This window comes from Amphiura filiformis, chromosome 1 (genome assembly GCF_039555335.1).
Source record: "Amphiura filiformis chromosome 1, Afil_fr2py, whole genome shotgun sequence".
In the NCBI taxonomy this organism is placed as follows: Eukaryota; Metazoa; Echinodermata; class Ophiuroidea; order Amphilepidida; family Amphiuridae; genus Amphiura; species Amphiura filiformis.
In genome coordinates, this window is record NC_092628.1 from 92,351,911 (window position 1) to 92,372,924 (window position 21,014).

Here is a 21,014-nt window from a genome sequence, read left to right on the forward strand (position 1 = left end):
TGACATAATGACAAACACTTTTGGGGTAAAAATTAACTAAAGACTGCACAAAAAGTTGCTTATTTCGGGTGGTTTTCAAAAACCACCAAAAAGTTGCAAAAAACGGGCTGTTACACCCGTATGCTTAGGGCAGTGTACAACATCCATTGGAAACAGCACATAAGCAACAAAGAGTTGTATGGAAACCTCCCAAGGCTCTCAGAGAAGATCAGAGAAAGGAGAACACGCTTCGCTGGCCACTGCTTCAGGAGCAAGTGTGAACCTGTCGCCAACCTGATAAACTGGGCACCCAAACATGGAACAAGAAACCCTGGTAGACCACCCCTTACATATGTTGATGTACTCAAGCAAGACACTGGACTGGAAGCATCTGACCTGGGAACGGCGATGCAGGACAGGAGGATATGGAGAGCTGTCGTGGTTCGGGAAAACCACCCGAAATAAGCAAGTAAGTAAGCAAGCACAAAAAGTAACGCAGCTGTTATAAATATGCCTATAGTTTCAGAACTAATAAGTGTTTTCACAATATTGCAACGCAGAAAGAAGGAGGATTTATTTACGCGTATCTTGATATTCGACCAATTTCGTTGGGAGCTTTACCCATATACTACTTACTCTGTTTTATTGTATCTCTATTATAATGATGAAAAATATGAAAGTATACATTTTCAGAAAGGAAATGACGCAAGAAATCCAGCTGGCATAACAGATTCTTGATAAATGTGCAGTTTTTAAGAAAATCACAAAATTTTATTTTACTTTAATATTGTCTCGAGGAAGGCATACGGACTATAGCCGGCATAGCCCCTAGCTACTATACTGGTTTACGAGCGAGACTTGACAATCTTATAATCAAGATTGAGAATGCATGTAGGAAAAAGATGTGAAGAAGAAAGGAGAGGAAAATAATTCAATAAAGAAGAAGATGCTTAAAATCACATCAGGCCCTTGTTGAATTTGTTTCGTTTACTGCATTCTATTTTATTTTATTTATTTTTCTTTTAGCCATAAAGACATACCGTATGGGACGTTGCTTTGGGCGGTAATCATGAGATAGTATAACCTAATCTTGAGCCATGGGAGCTGAATTGAAATTGTAAGCAGTACTCGTGTTGTTGTCACGAATCAATATCAACATTCAATTTATTCCTTATTTCTCAGGAAATCTTTGCAGACTGTTTTTCACCTAAGAAGTTAAAAACCCATTTCATTGAAGATCAAAAGATAGACTTACAGACTGCTTATCTTGAGTTCAATCGTACGGCATGAGCGATCGCCTTGGCCAATGACTGAAATTATATTTTGGGCATCATAAATAACAATCCGTCGCATTGGTTGGTGCCCAATCTCAGTAAATTCACCATATATTGGTGAAAGATGACATATCCCTGGGTGTGCAGGCCTATATGAAAACATACATCCCCGTAAGTTAAATGTAATTACTTTCTCGCAATTCACTTATTACCTATTGATGAAAAAACAAATTCTCGTCGCTTCCGTGATCCCGTTATAACACCATTTTCTTAAATAATACTTGGTGATTTGATACTCTTCGATATCGGCTGCCATTTACATTTGATTGTATTAAGTAACTTAAATCAGCAAGGCAAAAAAAAACTCTCGTTACGACATTATCTTTGTACCACAATTGTGCTAATTGTACCTCTACAATATTATGCCATGGAAATAAGATGATTATGCCAAGATAGCTCAAGATTGACCATATCGACATTCATTTGCCGTATTGAGATTCGTTGTGTCAAGAAAAGTGAGAGTTTATTCGGCATCATCCAGTTTTTAAGTTCTGTTGTATTATTAGACTATGCCATAGTCGATTTTTGATAAATAAAAATGTTATTAATCATGATGAACGCATTCAGTTGAACTCGAAATTATACTGATATTTAGTACATCAAAATACTATAAAATGGTTATGAAAAAGTTTAGGCTATATAATTATATTTGTGACAGTAAAAGTAAAATACCCGGTATAGGCCCTACGTAGGCTTATATAATTGAATGCAACATATCATAATGGCATAATTATAATGACACTTCAATACTGAACAATTCTAATTTTAGAATCTGCCAGTTTATTATCCGAAAAGCTAACAAACAGAGGGCGTACGGTGACTGAAAAGATCAGTTGTGAAAATCTATCAATTGTGCACTCATTAATTAAATCAGAGTTTTAAGCTTAAATGTAATAGCCAGAGTAGTGCACAATTGGCAAGTGGACTACGGAGAAGTCTATTGTATTATTATATCAAAAAATGTAACCACCCCTTAAGGGAGGTGGAATGGGCAAGGTCCAAGACCCCTCAAAAAAATTTTCCAAAAAATTTTTTTTGCCATATTTTGTTTAAGAAAATCATAAGCTATCAGGTCAGCCAGATAAAGTTAAAAATTTCCTTTTCAAAATGCGAATTTGAGGGGAATTTCATCTCTTTCAATTTAAAACGATTTATGGCAGCGTTGACTTGCTATACAAGACGTAACCAGTTTGGTTTACGACTGGTGGGAGACTAATCAACGAATCAGCTGATCAGCTGGATTGGTATATGTACACACATGCGAAGAAGAATTCCAGTCATCTTATTCTTTCTAGTGAATAATTCATCCACTAATATTACTTTTACTGATATCCTGGCATACCTGGAGAAAGAAAGAAGCTTCGTTAGCAGCTATCACCTATAAGTAAGTACTTCAGTCTAAAAATATGTGTGACGCATGGACGTGTGTTTAACTTAGCCCGGGTAACAACATGGGTAAGCTTAAAGTAAACATGATAAAGATATTTAGCATTCTCTCGGTCGGGCTGTTCCCGGGCATGCCGGGGACTGTTCTATCTATTGCACTATACCTACTTCTGACGTAGGGGCTGTGCAATAATTATGAGCCTGGGGGGGGGTTCTGGGGTTGGGGTGGGGGGTTGGGGGTGGGGGTGCGATGTAAAATTGCCACCCCCACCTGGAAAAAAAAGTCCACTTGTACAAAATAAGCACCCCCTAATGCCCTATAAAAATTCCTGGCGGTAAAATGGGGGGGTGGCAAGAAAATTTTATCGAGCCGAAAGGGGTGGGGCAAGCAATTTTTGGCAAGCCGAGCCGAGGGGGGAGCAAGTGATTTTGGCACACATGGGTGCCTTGCTCGAGAAGAGATAGCCAAGAATTTGTTCACCGATAGCTTCACATTCTATAGACTGTATGCCAGGCAAACACATTTGCTAGTCAGCCAAATTCGCCGACAATGTCAATGCATTTTTACATAGAAATTTAAAACTTGTGTCCGAAGAAAGAAACCTACATAATATGTTTTCTATACTTCACTTGACCATATGATTTTTTATGGTGATAAGTCACTCGCACATGGAATTTTAGAGGGATTTTGATAGCAGTTCCATTAAAAAAGCTGCTATCATAATGAGACTAAGATCTAGAAACACCCCCGAAATGCCGTTTTGGGGAATTTTGCTAGCTGAATCTTTTTGACATTGTTTGATGAAAGTCAATCTTTGCTACGGAAAGTGCTATGAAAAAAAGGTTTTCAGTTTTGGCTTTGTTTACTCAAGGGCTTTAATTTGATATATAAAATGATGCAGTTTCATGGCAAATTTGAATTCACCTAGCATACCTACATTCTAGAGACCATTGCATTCAAAATCTAGTCGGATTCGCTGAAGCATGACACGTACCGTGTAAAGCAATGGAAGTTCAGAAGTAAAATAATAAACTACACAGCTGATCACGACAGACGATCGCATCAAAAATGTTGCTAAAATTAAACTTTAGCAAAATTTTAGACTGTTCAAAATAGGCAAATCTTGCTCAAAAGATAGGCCTACCGTACTGTAGTTGACTCATCAAAATAACTTTCATCCAAATTTCAACATTTAAACAGAATAAATATAACAAAAGATTGCACGCTGTCCCACGAAAAACATTTTAGCAATGCACTCTAGCATCGAATGCGTAACTATCGTGTGCAAAAAAAAAAATTGAAATTCGAAGCTAGAGATATCAAGTAAGGGGAGCCTTTTAAATAAAACACTCTAAAATGGCTTTATAAAGGAAAACAGTTACGGAAACACTTTGCCAATTTCCTGCTCGCTCGTTCACAACAAGTATCATGTAGATTAGGCTTCCTCAAATATGTTGAAGTGCCACATGAAATAAAAGAAAACAGCAAAGTGCCACTCAATGGCTGCTTTAGCACCTGGGGTGGGGGGCCAGAGGGGTGTCCCCCCTGTGAAGCTATCGATTTTTAAAAATTTGAGGTGCAAATGACGCCATTTGGTGCAATATTATATTTTGTACTATTTTAGCCGTTGGTAGAGGACATAAAAAAGGGCAGAATGGCAGTCAGGAAGGGCATATTTTACCTGTATAAAATTTCGTGTCAATAAAATACATCATATAAAAAATTCGATATATACATCATGCATTATCTATAGTATATTCCTTTGCTAAATCGTAAATAAAAAATTGAAATGTAGAATATTGGAGATATTCCTGCTGGATGAAGTGTGATCAAGGCATTTGATTTGATTTTTATTTTATCCATTCTGAGGGATAAATCACAAATAGTACCAAAAATAGTCTTGGAAGCTACAATCAAGGAATTTAATAGTTGGTACACCTTGACAATATGTTGGAACTCTTCATTGCCGCTCTGAGAGTTAAGTGAAATTAGTATAACTATGTTTGATGAGAAGTACATACCTTCTCCTTTCCTCTTCCCTCCCCCATTCCCCTCAATCAATGTTGGGGAGACTGGAGAGCCCAATGGAAAAAGTGCTTTCATCAACATTGAACTGGGGGAGAGGGGTGGCGATTTACATTTAGTATGCCCGAGTGTACCAACATTAATTTCTTTGATTGTAGGGCTTAGGCAGCCAGCAAATGTTACACACCCAAATTTGTACACGTCCAGTTTTTGCCCACATGGCCTATACTTTGTACACAAATGTTTAAATTTACACACCCAGTTTTTTCAATTTACACACCCAAACCTTCAAATCTTGCCTAAGACCCTCAAGTGATCCATGGATGTTCTTTAATAAAATTATTTTTTATGTGCAAATGCCCCCTGCCCCCTAGTAGTGCCACCACTGTTTAGAACTGAGGTATACTTTTATTTAGACATTTGATGAATTTAGTTGTACAGCTGTCTTTCAAAAGTTTCTTTAAGGGTGGTTATTAGGAGAAGGGAACTAATTATGGTGAATACAGTACCTGGAGGCTACTTGTGTGACGTTGACAGCTAAATAAATTTGAGCCAATTTTTAACTTTCATTCAATCTCCATGAACTTTGCCAGTAAGTGTTATAATTATACTGAACTGTTTTACTACTTCCAGATGGTGGAGCTTACTCCAGGCATGGCAGTGTTTGTGTTTCCAAGTACACTGGATATGGAGAAGACATTTGCAAAACTATGTAGAAGATTGATGGATGATTTTTACAGTGGGGCAGAACAGGATTAGATGTGATCAAACAAGACCATGAATGACACACACCAGCCATTGTTGGTAAGAACAGCTATTCCCGTATATATGTTTCTTTTCATGTTGCCTGGTGTAGCTAGGGGGTTGTGCGCCAAGGGCAAGGATACAAAATGGATGTGCCCCAAAGCTGTGAAACTACCAACTTGTCAAAATTATCACTTGGTCATTTTGTGAAATGCAGTTACACAAATATCTAGAAACAAAATCAGTGGCTCCAGAATAGGGTACATCTCGTGCCCCTCATCACCTCATGTCACACAAATTTCTTGTCCCCATTGCAAATTTAAAATTATTCCAAAGTCGTTTTGGGGGTCAATAGCCATATACCATATGCATAAGGCAGCTTTTTTATTCATGCATTGTGTACATTACAAATGACTGCTGTACTAGTAACTTAGTACTTACTACTATCAATGAATAAAAGATGATCAAAATAACAGTCTTACTCAAAAATAACAAGGCCAAGTTTATGTAAACAAAATTGGCTGCCATTTGCTGTCTTTACTGTGTAATTGTGAATACATAACGTTACTGTTTTTGTGCCAACTTTGACCTGTTAGGCTGATACTACTACAGAAGAGTGATCGCACACTTGCACATTTATAGACCTTGCTCAATTTAATGAGACAGCAGTCAAAGCACCCAATATGTTAAAAGAATGGAGGCTGAGGTTCTTCAAATCTTCAGATGGGAGTTCTCAGCAGAGGTGGTTTATATCGTGAAGTTGTGGATAGGTAGTGGTGAGCAAACTCAGAAGTTTAAAATTCTAGAGCATTGTAGATGCTAGGCTAGATGAAAGACAAAGTATGAAGCAGAATGACGTAAATAATCATGACACATATATGCCTTATTGGAACTGGATTTGGGAAACCCTCATCAGTGTCTACAGAAATGACTCCATCTGCAGCCCTTGCTGATCTAGCTGTGCAATGTGCATGATCCTTGGATCACACTTCATATTCCAGAGATAAACAATATGGTCCTGATTTCCTTTCCCCCAGAATGTTGAGACTCTGAAGCATACATGTACATGTACCAAAGCATCACTCAATGACATTAATGCCCTCAATATCAATGAGCGTTGAGCATGGAGTAAAACCCAGCTCTGATTTCCTCAAGCAGTGCCAATCGAAGATATCCAATCTCAAGATTTGAAGAACCTCAGCCCTCTGGCTAGCCCTCTAAGTTTCCTCCCTCATGACCAGCACTTGAATCTTATCACAACTTTTGGGCTTGGCAAGTCCATGATCAGGGATGTAGCTACAGTGGGCGGTGGTGGGCGGTAGAGCCCACCAATCGGTTTTTGAGCTTATTTCTCTGCTCCAATTTTAGCATTGGAGCCCACCACTCAGAGGCCAAAATTGCACCATTTTATTGAATTAGTTAAGAATTTGGTCTATTTTGGCAAACAATTTCCACCTGGGAACTAAGGAGAACAATGCCAGTGCATTGATTGGTCACCCCAGGTTAAATAAGAAATAAATAAATAAATAAATAAATATGCAAGATTTTCATCAAATGCCACCCAGCACTAAAATATATCCTAGCTACAACCCTGTCCATGATATGACCATCACAGACTGTGGCTGCTTATAATCATGTGTATTAAGTTGAACAATCAAACTCGGGTTGTGCCTGCGAGCTCGTATGGCGAGACAAGGCTGTTTGGCGGTTCGTAGACTGAGCCCAAGTTCAATTTTTCAGCATATGCACGGTCATTAATAGCTGTAATCTGTGGCCCTCACTGACTTCATGAGCCCAAAAATAGTTCAAGCAGGGAGGAAATCTTAGAAGGCCTTGAACAAGGCTACCCTCGAGCTCATCAGGCCTGTGTGTGTTGTCTCATCAAATTGAGCAAGGTCTAGATGCAATTGCAAGTGTGTGATCTCAAGTCTGTAGTATTATCTGCCTAACAGGTCAAAGTTAGCACAAATAGGAAAGTTATGAATATTTTAGCAATTTCACAATTACACAGTAAAGACAGCACAAGGCAGCCATTTGTGTTTACATAAACTTGGTCTTTGTAGATAGCTCCCTTATGTTTAATTTTGAGACAAGTATGCTTTTTTAACATCTTTATTCATTAATAGTCCTAACTGCATGAACTAAAATGCATAAGGCAGCAATAATTTCTAACATTAACATTAGGGTATGGTCATTGACCAACAATTTCAGCATCACGGAGGCCCCCTCTTATGGTTTTGGAATAATTTTAAATTTGGTATGCAGTAATATATTGACCAATGGCATGTTTTGAGACTAGGGACAAGAAATTTGCTTGACAAGAGGGGCATGAGATGCACCTTACTCCAGAACCAGGGAAAGGTTGGGACTGGGGTGGCACCCAGCATACTGAAATATGGCCAGTCAGCCGCCATTGGCATGTAACTTTTGGCCTGGCGGAAATTTTCTGACTGGCATTTAGTTGGCTGGCCGGTAACTTTTAAGGTCAAGCCTGGCTGGCCTGTAACTTTTTGAGGCATATTTCAACACTGGTGGCACCCCAATATACGCCACAGTATCGTTGTGATGAAAATGAGATTTTAATATGAAAATTTTAATGTACACAAAATCATATAGATCTACATCATGGTTTGTATTTACACAGTGCACTCAAAGTAGCAATTTTGAGTTAAGATGTTATGTCCCTGAGCCCTTGATTTCTTGTTTATTAGGAGAAGGAACTAATTATGGTGACAATTAATTGAAGATAATATATACAATGATTTGGTACATTGTAATAGTGTTTTAGGAATGAGAACATTTCAACAGAGGTATGTCAATAATAATCGTATTTTTTTCTATCCACAGCATACACACTTGCTTCACAACTTGATGTGGATACTGTTACAGAAGCCAAGCGAGCATCTTAAAAATAAGGAATACATTTACCATGTTTACAGGGGTTGCTATCCCACAATAAGAAGATCCAGAAGACATTAATGTGGGCATCATTGTGAATCTTGGAACTCAGTACCTCCTCAAGCCACGTCAAGCTTCACTATTTTCTTCTTCGTCTTGGATACCGCTTTTACGATGATTAAGTTTAGACTTATCAAAATGAACTTCTGGGTGAAGCTTGAACTAATAAAAGCATTCGTATGATTAAGGTTAAACTTGGCTTTTCGCTTTCAGGCATTATTATCGTGAACCGATGCATGGTGACAAATTGAACGCATAAATGGTGAGACAATGAAAATCCTTTTGGATGCATGGTGAAGCTTGGCCCAACAGAACACTTTATATAGTGAAAGTTGACTTCAAATTTGTGAGCAAAAAGTAAGCTGATCGAGGTGAAGCTTGACCTCCAATATCAGTTAAGGTGAACAAGGATGAATGCTTCAGGTTGGCTGTCATTTTCTTCAGAATGGGGTCATGAATATACTAGGGGTCATACAAATTGTATACCAAAAATAGTGAGGGTCATAATTTTTTACACCAAAAAAGGAGGCTATAATTACTACAGTTTCCTTCAAAGAAGAATGGCACTTGTTTACATTTTGAGAGTGGGCACAGTGTAAACACGGTAGTAGGGTTCTGATCAGTGGCGTAACTAGGTTTGGTAGCGCCTGGGGCAAGAAACAAAATTTGCGCCCCTACACCCCCCAGAATATCTTAGACGTGGGAAATTTTTGAAACATTTGCGCGCGGGACGCGCAGAATTTTGGACAAATAAGGCCTACCACTAATTAATTTGGTGCCCCTTAAGGGTAGCGCCCGGGGCACTTTGCCCCCCTCTGCCCCGGTAGTTATGGCACTGGTTCTGATTGGCTGATTCAATCGTCTGACAAACATAACTACAGACGTGATAATTTGATTGGCCGATTACGCGCCTTAGACATTGGTCTGCGCAAACAAAGCTCCTTGTATATGTCGCTCATTAACAGAATAACAGGGCATTCGCGTCAATCTGAGCAAGGGCTGCCGTTCTTCTCTGAAAACGAGTGAAAGGGCGTGTGACTTTAAAAAAATGTGGGTGCCCTACGAGCACATTTACACTTTCCATCACAAATTTATTTCTGCGCATTATGACACCTTACACACCGACATCGCCCCGTTAATAATTACATTATACACCAGAGACAGTGAAATGAATACCCGGGATCGCTACACGAGAATGTGCTATGCACGATTTGATATTCAGACGATAAATCTTTGGATACCGGGTAGAAAATGATGAATATCTCCCGTAATTGATTGAGTCTAAAGAAGCCAGAATTAGTCGTTAGCTTGCGTCTTGGGAAAGAAACGCGTGTCTTGAAGTCAAAAACTGAAAAAAATTCTGATTTTATATGTGCCGAACTATAGCATAACGTAGGCTAGCTGCACTCACTGTGGGGCAGTCTAAAAGCAGATGACCATTGACCTCATCATGGCGTATACATGCTCACTCACACAGAGAGAGAGAGAGGGCAATTACCAGGCTATTGTCAGTAGCCTTAGTCGGATGTCCCTCGGCTCATTATGCGTCTCAAAGGTCGGAACAAAATGGCCATGCGTGGCTGTGGATTCAACCTACCATGGCGATTTCTGCCATGAAGATATCGGGCGATGGCATTGTGCCTCATTTGGTATAATTTAAATGGTGCTAATATTGTTATCATGTCTGGTATTAGTACATTTAAATAAAACAAACCCAATATTTGAAAGTTGCAGCAAACTCGTATTGTCTTGTATTCAGTATTCACGAGAAGAAAATAATGTTTTTGGCCCTCATTGATTTATTCTTCTTGTTTCGTGACAGTTCGTGAATTTAGAGGAGGCCAAAACCTCATAGGGTCATAACCAATCACAATTATCATTATTCACATCAGTGGTCTTTGTTTTCTTAATCCCATATCGAAATCGGATTGAAATATGACAAGTTTCTGACCAACCACAGATTAGAATCTGTGGGCCAGCAAGATCACAAAGATTACATCTGTTGGTGACACCTGTCACATTGAGTATCACATGCTTATATCCCCTGAAATGCATGAAACAAAATGAATAATCCAACGAGAGCTGTACAGATTTCCTTCAATGGATACTGAATACAGGGTGTCCCAAAAAAACGAGGCCCCTCATTGTGCCCTCTTCTTCTCCTATTTCTCAAAAATTGATCAAACATATTTTGGTATGTAATGAAACCGTGAGTCATTAACTATAATAAACCAAAACAATTATATCAATCGGCTCACAACTTTTGAAGATATGCTCTTTTAAAGAAATGTACTTGTTTTTCACTCTGTCCACGGAGAAGGTTTGGCTATTTCAAAGATTGAAAAGGAATACACATACCATGCATGAATATCAAACATTCCTCAATGATAACTTTATAAAATAACTTTATTTATGGAATGGGCTTTACCGGTGGGTTTATGGGCAATGGATTTTGTTAATAGTGTCATTTTAATTTGTGGGTAAAATGTAGACTATGCCATAGTCGATTTTTGATAAATAAAAATATGTTATTAATCATGATGAACGCATTCAGTTCAATTATACTGATATTTATTACATCAAAATACTAGTATAAAATGGTTATGAAAAAGTTTATATAATTATATTTGTAAAAGTAAAGTATACGTAGGCTTATATTATTGAATGCAACATATCATAATGGCATAACTATAATGGCCTTTCAATACTGAACAATTCTAATTTTAGAATCTGCCCGTTTATTACGAGTTAAAAATCGACTATGGACTTTCACTTTTAAGCAGAACTTTACTCAGGGACTTCGTTCTCTAAAACACACTGTCAATCATACTTGTTTATCAATCAAATCTAACCACAAGACTAAGCATGGTGGTACAATACGCGCTAGATGCGTACGTTCATCCACCAACTTTCGCGCCAGCACAAAAGCGCCGCATTCCAAAGATAGATGTGTACCATGTATAGTTAATGGTAATGGTACGTGTCGGGAGGATTTAAACAATAACGAGATCTGGGCGACCAATCACAAGCCAGATTCATTTATAGATGCATTACATCATGACCAATTTTAGTTCTCCATAGAGTCCCATGTTAAAAATGTTAACCGCAATCCAAAGTCAGTAGTCCACTTGGGAAGCTAACATACAGAGGGAGTACGGTGACTGAAAAGATGATCAGTTGTGAAAATCTATCAATTGTGCACAAATTAATTAAATCGGAGTTTTAAGCTTAAATGCGATATCCAGAGTATGCACAATCATGACAATGGGCAAGTGGACTACGGAGTAGTCTAGGTAAAATGGGACTTCTTTTGCTTTACTTGCAAATACCTATTTTTTTCTTGGTTATTTATGGCTTTTTGTTTTATTATGTTTCTTACTTTGTTGTTTCTTGCTTTCTTTTTTTTATTTACAACATAAGTCTCTTTTCTTTTTAGGATAAAAGGTAGCCCTAAAAGGCTGTTTGGTTTGTCTTTGGTTCTTCTGAAGTGAGTTTACTGTGCTGCTCTGCCCTCTACCTGGTTGCCTCCTTGGCGAATACAGGTTTCAGTCCTTGTCCTCATTGCATCAATTGCGTTGCGTACCATCCTTGTGTGCCGGATACTTGCGAATGCATTCAGTAATACGTTTGCGAAGATCTTGGATTTTGCCACAAAGGAAAAAAAATCTGTTTGCTATCCGTGGACAGAGTGAAAAACGGGTACTTTTATTCAAAAGGGCATTTCTTCAAAAGTTGTGAGCCGATTGAAATATTTTGGTTTATTAAAGCTAACGATTAAAGGTTTCTTTACATACCAAAATTTATTTAATAAACTTTTCAGAAATAGGAGAAAAAGAGGACGCAATGTGGGGCCTCTTTTTTTGGGACACCCTGTACATGGCAATATAGGATTTTTGCTGTAACTTCAAATCTTGGGCTACGTTAATTTATGTACGCTGCAACAGCAATGTTGGGATAATTGCAACAAATATTGCAGAGGCTATGTCAAATATGATACACCGTTTTTTTTTAAATAATGGAAGGGGGGGACGGCAGTTACATTTTTTTATGTGTTTATACTACATGCGTATATCTGGGATTAATATCATATGGGCATAAATGCTTGCTGACGAATAAAATGAAATGAAATGAAAACTTTCAATCCACTTCAAAGTGGTACCATACAAACCAATTCTAATTCAACCTTTGCAACGACACAATGTGGTCGACAGTGTCGAAAGCTGTGAACATGTCAAGAAGCATCAGAAAGACTGCCTCTTGCCTTTCCACTGCAACTGCATCATTCTATATGCCACTCTTTACCTTCAACCGGAGCGCAGTCTCGGTTGTGTTGGCAGTATAGAGAGCAATCTGGAAATACTCACCAAGAAATACAAAGACATTATGATCAGTGACAACTTTCTCAATGAGTTACGAGACACGGTCTATAATTTTGCAACTCCTTAGAATCAATAGAAGATTTCTTGAGAATTTGGGTTACAATAGATTGACCATTAAGAGACTAAGAGACTTAGTTACGGGTAGACTAGGTATTGTTGGTCGAAGCAGCCAAAACAGCTTGCTTGATTTATTGTTGTGAATGAGTTATGTACGTTTTACAAAAGTGTTGTTGTTTCAGCCATCTTTACAACATAACTCAAGAACCACAGTACCTGTGGTATTTGAATTCTTCTCGCTATGAAATGATCAATACAATGTTTGTCAAAGCTCACTACCACACCATTCGCAAGATGCCGTGAACTATCAAAGCACAACAGTTTCAAACAGTTGATAACCTTAATGATACGGTTGAGAGATGGCAAAATGTGCATCATTAGTAACGTTTTAAAAATATTATCCGCAAAAACTTTTTTATATTATTACAGTGATGTGCGTAATACAATTGCATTTTCCATGCATCTTCACCAAAGAATGTCACCCCTTTTTGAGCAAACAAAGCAAGTGTCTTTCGTTGACAATGATTGATGTTTTCATGCCCTTTTAAACACATTATTGGCTCCAAGTTCGATACCAACATGCCCAATGTGTCTTGTTTTCTTTATCCTTTTCCTCAGAAGCAAGGGTCTTTCTTTGCCGATAATTAATGTTTTCATGCCCTTTTAAACACATTAGCATGATTATTGGCTCCAAGTTCGATACGTTCATCATCCAGTTTTAAGTTCTGTTTACCATGTTTTATATAATTATGTTCTATAACAGGCAAGCTTTCGCCGCCAGCAGTATTCGTATCTCTGATATTAATGATATGGACATGTGAACATTGTCAGAACATTATGTGAAAATTCTGGTTAAGTGACTACGAATAATGTCACCCACGGGTAAGGTATAGATGATAAAATTCAGAGGGCCTTTGACCGAGCCCTGAGGTACACCATAGAGCAATGTTGGAAGTATAAGCACTATGGAAAAGACTTGATCAATGTCAACTTTTTCAAGTTTTGAGAAACAATGTTTGATACCGGTCTATAATTTTGCAACTCATTGGAATCAATAGTAGATTTTTTGAGAATTTGTGTTATAATAGCTTGACCAAGATATTTTGGAACATATTAGACCATTTTAATGTTAACGTATTTTATTGTTAACAAGTCTCTAAGTCTCTTAAAAGATAAGACTTGTTAATAAAAGAGACTTGTTAATAATACAATTGAGAGATGACAAAATGTGCACCATTAGTGAAATTTTAAGAATATTTATCTACATAAATATTTTTACATTACTATAGGGTAGTGATTTACGTACATTTACATGCATTGCATTTTACATTCAACTTCTATGAAGAATTCCGCTCTTCGTCACCTATTCTTAGCCTTTCTGAGCAAGAAAATTAGCGTCTTTCATTAATGCTTTCATGTCCTTTTAAACACACGTCGCAATTTCATGAGTTTGTTCTTGTAAAAATCCCTTATCGTCCGCTGTGTCCCTGCGTAAAATATTGGGTCAAGAAGTGGATTACACTGCACCAAGCCTATTAGTATAAAGATCATATTCGGATCTGTTTTACACTCAGGACACAACACGCCTTTAAGGATGTAGACACAGTAAGGTAACATACAGATCGCCATCGCAGTAACGAGTGCGGCCAATGTAACAGCGGGTTTTATGTAGCGATTTTTTGCTACGGTTTTATGGTCTTCTAGCTTGTCGGCAGCAGAGGCCCTTGGTTCAGAGGCCCTTGGTTCAGTGCCACCGTTTGTTTGAGTATTGGTTCCAAGTTCGATACCAACATGACCAATCTGTCTTGTTTTCTTTATCCTTTTCCTCAGAAGATGAAAAAATATCCCGCTCAGAATGGCAATTACAAAAACGGGAACACAATAACTGATAATTGAAATGCCGAGTCCAAACCACTGGATTCTCCGTGGAGGGGATAGGCAGTAGTATTTGAAGTTGATATTAGCAGCAGCCGGGCTTATTCTTTTCGCGACATTCCAGACACACGCTTCAACGACAGCAGGTATCAAACCAAAGATATAACACAATCCAATCATCCATTTCATTCGTGATGCAGTTTGGGTTTTGACATACTTAGAGTAATTCCATACAACCAGTAATACTCTATCGATGCTGATAGCAATCAAAAGCAAGTTACTAACGAGGATGACGTGACCCAATACTATGGCAAACATACAGCCAATCTCACCATAAGGATAACCTTGTATAGTAACAAAAGATGGAACAAACGTGAACACTCCAAGATATATACCGTAAATCAAATCCGTTATAGAAAGCGTTAAAACAAGCAAATTGCTGGGTTTGGCTCTGAGACTCTTTTCGCAAACGAACGCGATTGTTGTTAGAAGATTAAGAACGACTGTACCAACAGCGACGCTAAAGGACGTGGCACAGAAGATGTAAAATGCATTTGCCATGGTATCAACGAGTGGAGAAATAATCACAGAGTAAAGATGAATGTTAAAATTAGCGATGCTTGCCTTGTATGCAATATGATGATTCGAAAGTGGCAGTAGTAGCCTATATCGTATCATCATATCATTGAGCCGCGATGACGCACACTCATAGAGCTATTCGACGTAGAACCGATGATGTAACAGTATTAACTTATTTGCAATGAAGTTAAACAATTGCGGCATTTTGAAAAGAAAAATAATATTCAAGGGACAAAAATCGTTAATATTTTGTATTGCTTTTCCATCCTTATTTGTACAAGCTGTATCAAAATGATTGGTACCCATCAGTTTTCATTTATAATGGATGAGCCTGACACATCAAAATTCAAAATAAGATCTAAATAATTTATATATAGATTAATTGTAAAACAAGTCAAAAACTATACATTCTGGACATTTCAAGAGTATCCAATGTTGTATTTGGAAGAGGCAGGCTTTTCAATAAACATGAAAATTGATGGGTACCAATCATTTTGGTACACCATGTATTTACTATTTTTGTATTGATATTTGTTTGACATGCAAGTACCATTGTATCTAATGACAATATATATATATATATATAATTTGGACGCAATATACAAAATATCATATCGACTGTCCTGTAATTTACAATAACGACTCACGTAGACCCCAATTGGGCTCTTCCAGAAATTAACGGCACCTACCCCAAAGAAGACATGGGATTCCCAATAAGTTTGAGTTTTCCCATGTCTTCTTTAGGGGTAAAAAGCCGTCCTCAGCAATTGCGAGCACCAACATGCGAGGGGGGTATACACCCCCCCCACACACACACACACATTTGAACATGAGAGTCCGTGATCATTATTTTTAGAATCCAATTAAATATTCATAGCTGATTGATCATTGATTATCGGTTATCGACTATCGATTAACACCATCTCAAACGCTGCTTACCAGCGTGCTAAGGTAAGACTGTGATGAAATCCGTAGGCATGATGCTCTATGTACTACTGCTGGCTATGATCTTTGCTTTGTTTTTTCTTATTTCATTTGTCTTATGATTTACGAGGTCAGATCTTAAAAAAGATTAAGATTTCCCATGTCTTCTTTAGGGGGAGAGCCAAAAATATCTGGATGCGCCCATTGCTTTGATTGTATTGTGACTTTTACAAATGTCATTTCCAATCAATATAGATTATAGACATCCTTTAGACCTTCCATATCGTGTTAGTAATTATGATTCTGCTGTATTGCTCACTTAATTTGTCTTATTATTAACATATTTGTGGACAAAAAGGAAAAAGTAAAAACTCATTTATTCATGCAGTGTTTGTCATAACTTATTGCCTCACAAATTGCAATCCTTTGGTTTTCATTCTGACCTCCTCAATTGGTTTCTTCGCCCTTATTTAACAGGGCGGAATCAGAGGGTTGTTATTGATAGGGTTAAATCCGACTGGCTTCCCGTTGTTTCAGGGGTGCCCCAAGGCTCAATATTGGGGCCAAATGTTTTTCCTTTTATACATTAAGGGGACTGGTAGGCAAGAAAATGACTAAAATGAGCATATATATGTGTAATTTGAGTTTTGCAACTTATTAAATTCAGCTTTTAGCTTTAAAATATTGGTGGTTTCAGACTCCAAGGCCCACGGAAGTGTTAAACCTGCAAAAGACATGGATCAATAGGAATACAAAAGTGCACTGGAACAAGTGATGAAAATCACTATGCACAAAAGCAGACATAGAGAACCAAACAACCAATGTAGGTACAGGCAAAGTTCGACATGATGCAGTCATGTCTACAGTAGAATTCATCTCGACCTTTGCAGGACTTAACCCCATTAAAAGCTATTAAACCAAGATAACACTCATTGAAACAGCTCAACTGATTAAATCGGATCTTCTCTGGTTGTGCACAAGTGACTGTTTTCATGTGCGATATCGCAATAAAGATGGTATTCATAGCTTCAGTTGGGTAACCGATTATAAAGGAAACGAAAGGAAACAATGTTATGTGTGGCTTTGTTCACGAAATCAGACAATGTCGTGCTTTTTGTAAACCAGCATTCTTGAAAATGAGCAACATAATGATTTTTGACTTAACACGGTTTAGAAATAATTTCTTCATATTTTTGGTGTTATCTGTCGTTTACATATCCTTCCTAAAACACCAAAGTACGAGTATTTCCAAACATCTAAATTTGCTAAAAATTTAGGACATGTTACAAAACTATATTGTCTAGAATTTTAGAAGAGTACTTTTAATATTGGCCGGTTATTTTTCACACAGCGACGTTAACTAGTCATATCCCCATACTGTTAACGTAGGGCTATTTGTAAAGGTCACGCGTCAATGGGAAAGAGCACTGTGTATTGTGTATAGGAAAACGGACAGTAACTGCAGTATGATGGCCAAAAATTGCCAATTAGCCCACAGAAGTGTCAGGAAAACAGTACAAAAGTGTACAAGTGATGAAAATCACTGTGCACATAAGCAGACCAAACAGACGACAAAAAAAAACCCCGACGTTTCGAGCAGATAAACTGCTCTTCTTCAGGGATGGACAACAACATGTAAAATCAAACAGCGGACACTACATGCTGTAGTTTAAAAACAAATTCAAGTCAAAAACTAAAGGCAAGTTCAAATACTCGTAGAACTCGGTAGCAAACACGACAACAAGCTTAGAGCAAAACAAGCCGTGTCTTTATTCTATGAAGGCAAGTTCACAACCTCGAACTTTGCCTGTACCTACATTGGTTGTTTGGCCTTTTAGAAATACTTGGTGAACCGCGTCCACTGCTGTAAATCTAACCTTCTCAGCTCTTCTCTCATCGATTATTTCATTTATTTGACAATCAAGGAGACTCAATGTATAATAATTTTTTTATAATAGTTTATTTGACAACACTTTTTCAAAACAGTTACACACGTGAAAAGCGGTGCATCCAAAAGAAATATATACAATAGGATACATAGACATCCAAAATAAACACGTACATAAAAATAACAAATAAATAAAAACTACATTGATAAATATAATGATGTATATTCATACGTAGCGGTAAACGTAAATAGGAAGCAATTTTAGACTTCTACGCTACTCAATTTTAGTACACTCACCGGAGCGCTTTCACCGGGTCAACCGGCGTCAGTCAGCGGATGTTATTGCTCTGAAGATTTGTTGTTGCTAGTGATGTTGTTGGAACACCTCCGATGACGTCATAGATGTAGATGACGTCAAGCTTGAAGTTGGCAAGTAGACAGTGCTGAAAACCTTAGTGTTGACAATATTATCCAATTGTTAAGCTTCTGCCTTAATACAACATATTTTGTGTTTAGGGGCCAAAATTACCAGCAAAAAGATGGGTGTGCCATGGGCAGCCCTTGTAGCCCGTTGGCAGCGAACGCTTACATGGAACACTTTGAACGTATTGCTTTAGCGTCTGCTCCTCACCCACCGCGTACGTGGTATCGTTATGTGGATGACACCTTCTGCGTAATTAAATCGTCGCATGTGGAGGAGTTTACGAACCACATAAACAGTCAGGACCCTAATATCAAATTCACGCGCGAGGAAGAGCGAGACGGGCAACTCGTTTTCCTCGATACGCTAATCTCTCGGAAACAAGACGGATCTGTGAAAATCCAAGTTTACCGCAAACCTACTCACACGGATCAGTATTTGAACTTTAGCTCACACCATCCGCTGGAGCATAAACTGAGCGTCGTGAGAACACTTTTATACAGAGCGGAGACTGTTGTCACTGATCCTGACGACAAATCGGAGGAGATAAGGCATGTGAAGGAGGTGCTACACGAGAGTGGCTACAAAGACTGGACATTGTTCAGGGCGCGTCCTAAACCAAAAGAACAAAATAAGGACAGCGACGAAGATAGCTGCAAGAAGGGCATTTTTGTCACCTTGCCGTACGTGGAAGGCCTCTCGGAATGGTTATGCAGGGCTTTTAATTCTGCTGGTGTCAGCACATCCTTTAAACCGCAGAATACCCTACGTAGGTCCCTTGTCTCCCCAAAGGACAAAACTGAACAAGAGAAACAATCTGGTGTTGTGTATAGCATCCCTTGCAAAGACTGTGACTCCTTATACATTTGTGAATCTGGACGCAAGCTCGAAAAGAGGCTAACAGAACATAAATCCAAAGCGGCCAGTTTTAAGTCAGCAATCAAGGAACATATTGACAGGAGCAAAGGGCACCAGATTGACTGGGAAAACGTTAAAGTGTTAGAGAGGGAGTCTAAGGACTTCCCTCGTAGGGTCTTGGAAGCCATCCATATCAGAACCAAAAGACCTCGACTGAACGGTGACAAAGGGTTAGACATCGACCCTGTTTGGGACAACCTCCTGACCCCCCGGAACCAAGGGGCGCCACCACATCTTCAAGCTTGACGTCATCTACATCTATGACGTCATCGGAGGTGTTCCAACAACATCACTAGCAACAACAAATCTTCAGAGCAATAACATCCGCTGAAGACGCCGGTTGACCCGGTGAAAGCGCTCCGGTGAGTGTACTAAAATTGAGTAGCGTAGAAGTCTAAAATTGCTTCCTACATTGATAAAGTATAATACAGAGTAAAACTGTTTTAAGGAGTTCAGTTCTATAGACCCGAGCACTTTTCGCGTCTGGTCCCACGGCACCTGATGCATACATAGTGTTGGAATTGACTTATACTGCCCAGTGCAATATTTCTAGATTATATTTTACAATTTAAAACTTTTTTCTCTAAAGCCCAATGCTATAACACCACTCACCATGCTCACTGTCCGACAGAGTAATAAAATCACTACATGTGGTAGCCCTGCCTCCTTTTCTGCTTACAAGAACCATGACGTTACACATATACCAGGTATTGCCCTGCACAAACTGGCTCTTTGACCCATCATGAAATGTGATTATACCATTTTGTGACAGGGGATTGCTTAAATATATTAACTCTTAATAAATGAAGAAAGTAAGAGATTTCAGTTAAATAAATGAATTAATAATGTTATTAACTAATTAATTAATCATCCGGGATCAAAGGTCATATGGGGTCAACGGGGCGGAACAGTTTCACTATCATGCTGCAACAAGGATTATACCGATGTCATCCGGGTCCAAGATCATGTGGGTCAATGGGGTCAAACAGTGTCAATCAAGTGAGCGAAAACACCTGTCGCTGCTCCACCAGCATTACATTTCTTACAACATGTTTGTGGCAACTTTCTAATAAATTGAGCTAACTTTTCAAACTGTATACAATCAATAGCCAAATACAATTCACACATTTCACTAAAGTCTTTTTTTTATATAATTGTTCAGACATATCTTGTTTCTCTAATACCATCAACAATACAAACTAATAATTGTCAAACTTTCTTATCATTTTGATATTTAATTACCACCAACTCCATTTATTTTTATAAAGGCCATGAGAATACATGTACTAGTATTTGATTCCTGATTCTTAAGTCTGTTTCCATATCTACAACGCATCCAATCTCCTCTCCGGACCAGACGCATCCTTTTTAAAGGGATTTTTATTAGATAATATTTGCAAAACCTGTCGAAAATGGCTTGTGCGTCTCAACTTACCTTGACACCGTTAATAGGATCATAGATTATAGAATCACCGAGCATTAGATGGAGCTTGATATGATGTCAAGGTCTCCAGCCATGAAAAGGAACCAGAAATTACTTTTGGCA

At 38.3% G+C, this 21,014-nt stretch overlaps 1 protein-coding gene and 1 long non-coding RNA gene across 2 annotated transcripts; both read left to right on the forward strand.

The window, feature by feature from the left end:
- Positions 1 to 2,545: 2,545 nt before the first annotated feature.
- LOC140167572 (uncharacterized) lies at positions 2,546 to 8,476 on the forward strand. Its single transcript, XR_011861063.1, has 3 exons — positions 2,546 to 2,697; positions 5,359 to 5,529; positions 8,317 to 8,476. It is a non-coding gene; the product is annotated as an uncharacterized lncRNA (long non-coding RNA).
- Positions 8,477 to 18,718: 10,242 nt separating this feature from the next.
- On the forward strand, positions 18,719 to 20,649 carry LOC140164360 (uncharacterized). The gene is made up of 2 exons (XM_072187639.1): positions 18,719 to 19,638; positions 20,631 to 20,649. Exons 1-2 carry the CDS (start codon positions 18,719 to 18,721, stop codon positions 20,647 to 20,649), a joined length of 939 nt encoding a protein of 312 aa, XP_072043740.1.
- The last annotated feature ends 365 nt before the right edge of the window (positions 20,650 to 21,014 follow it).

Bases quoted from the DNA above. Each gene is read 5' to 3' on its own strand.
- LOC140164360 (XM_072187639.1), top strand. From the start codon at position 18,719: ATGGAACACTTTGAACGTATTGCTTTAGCGTCTGCTCCTCACCCACCG.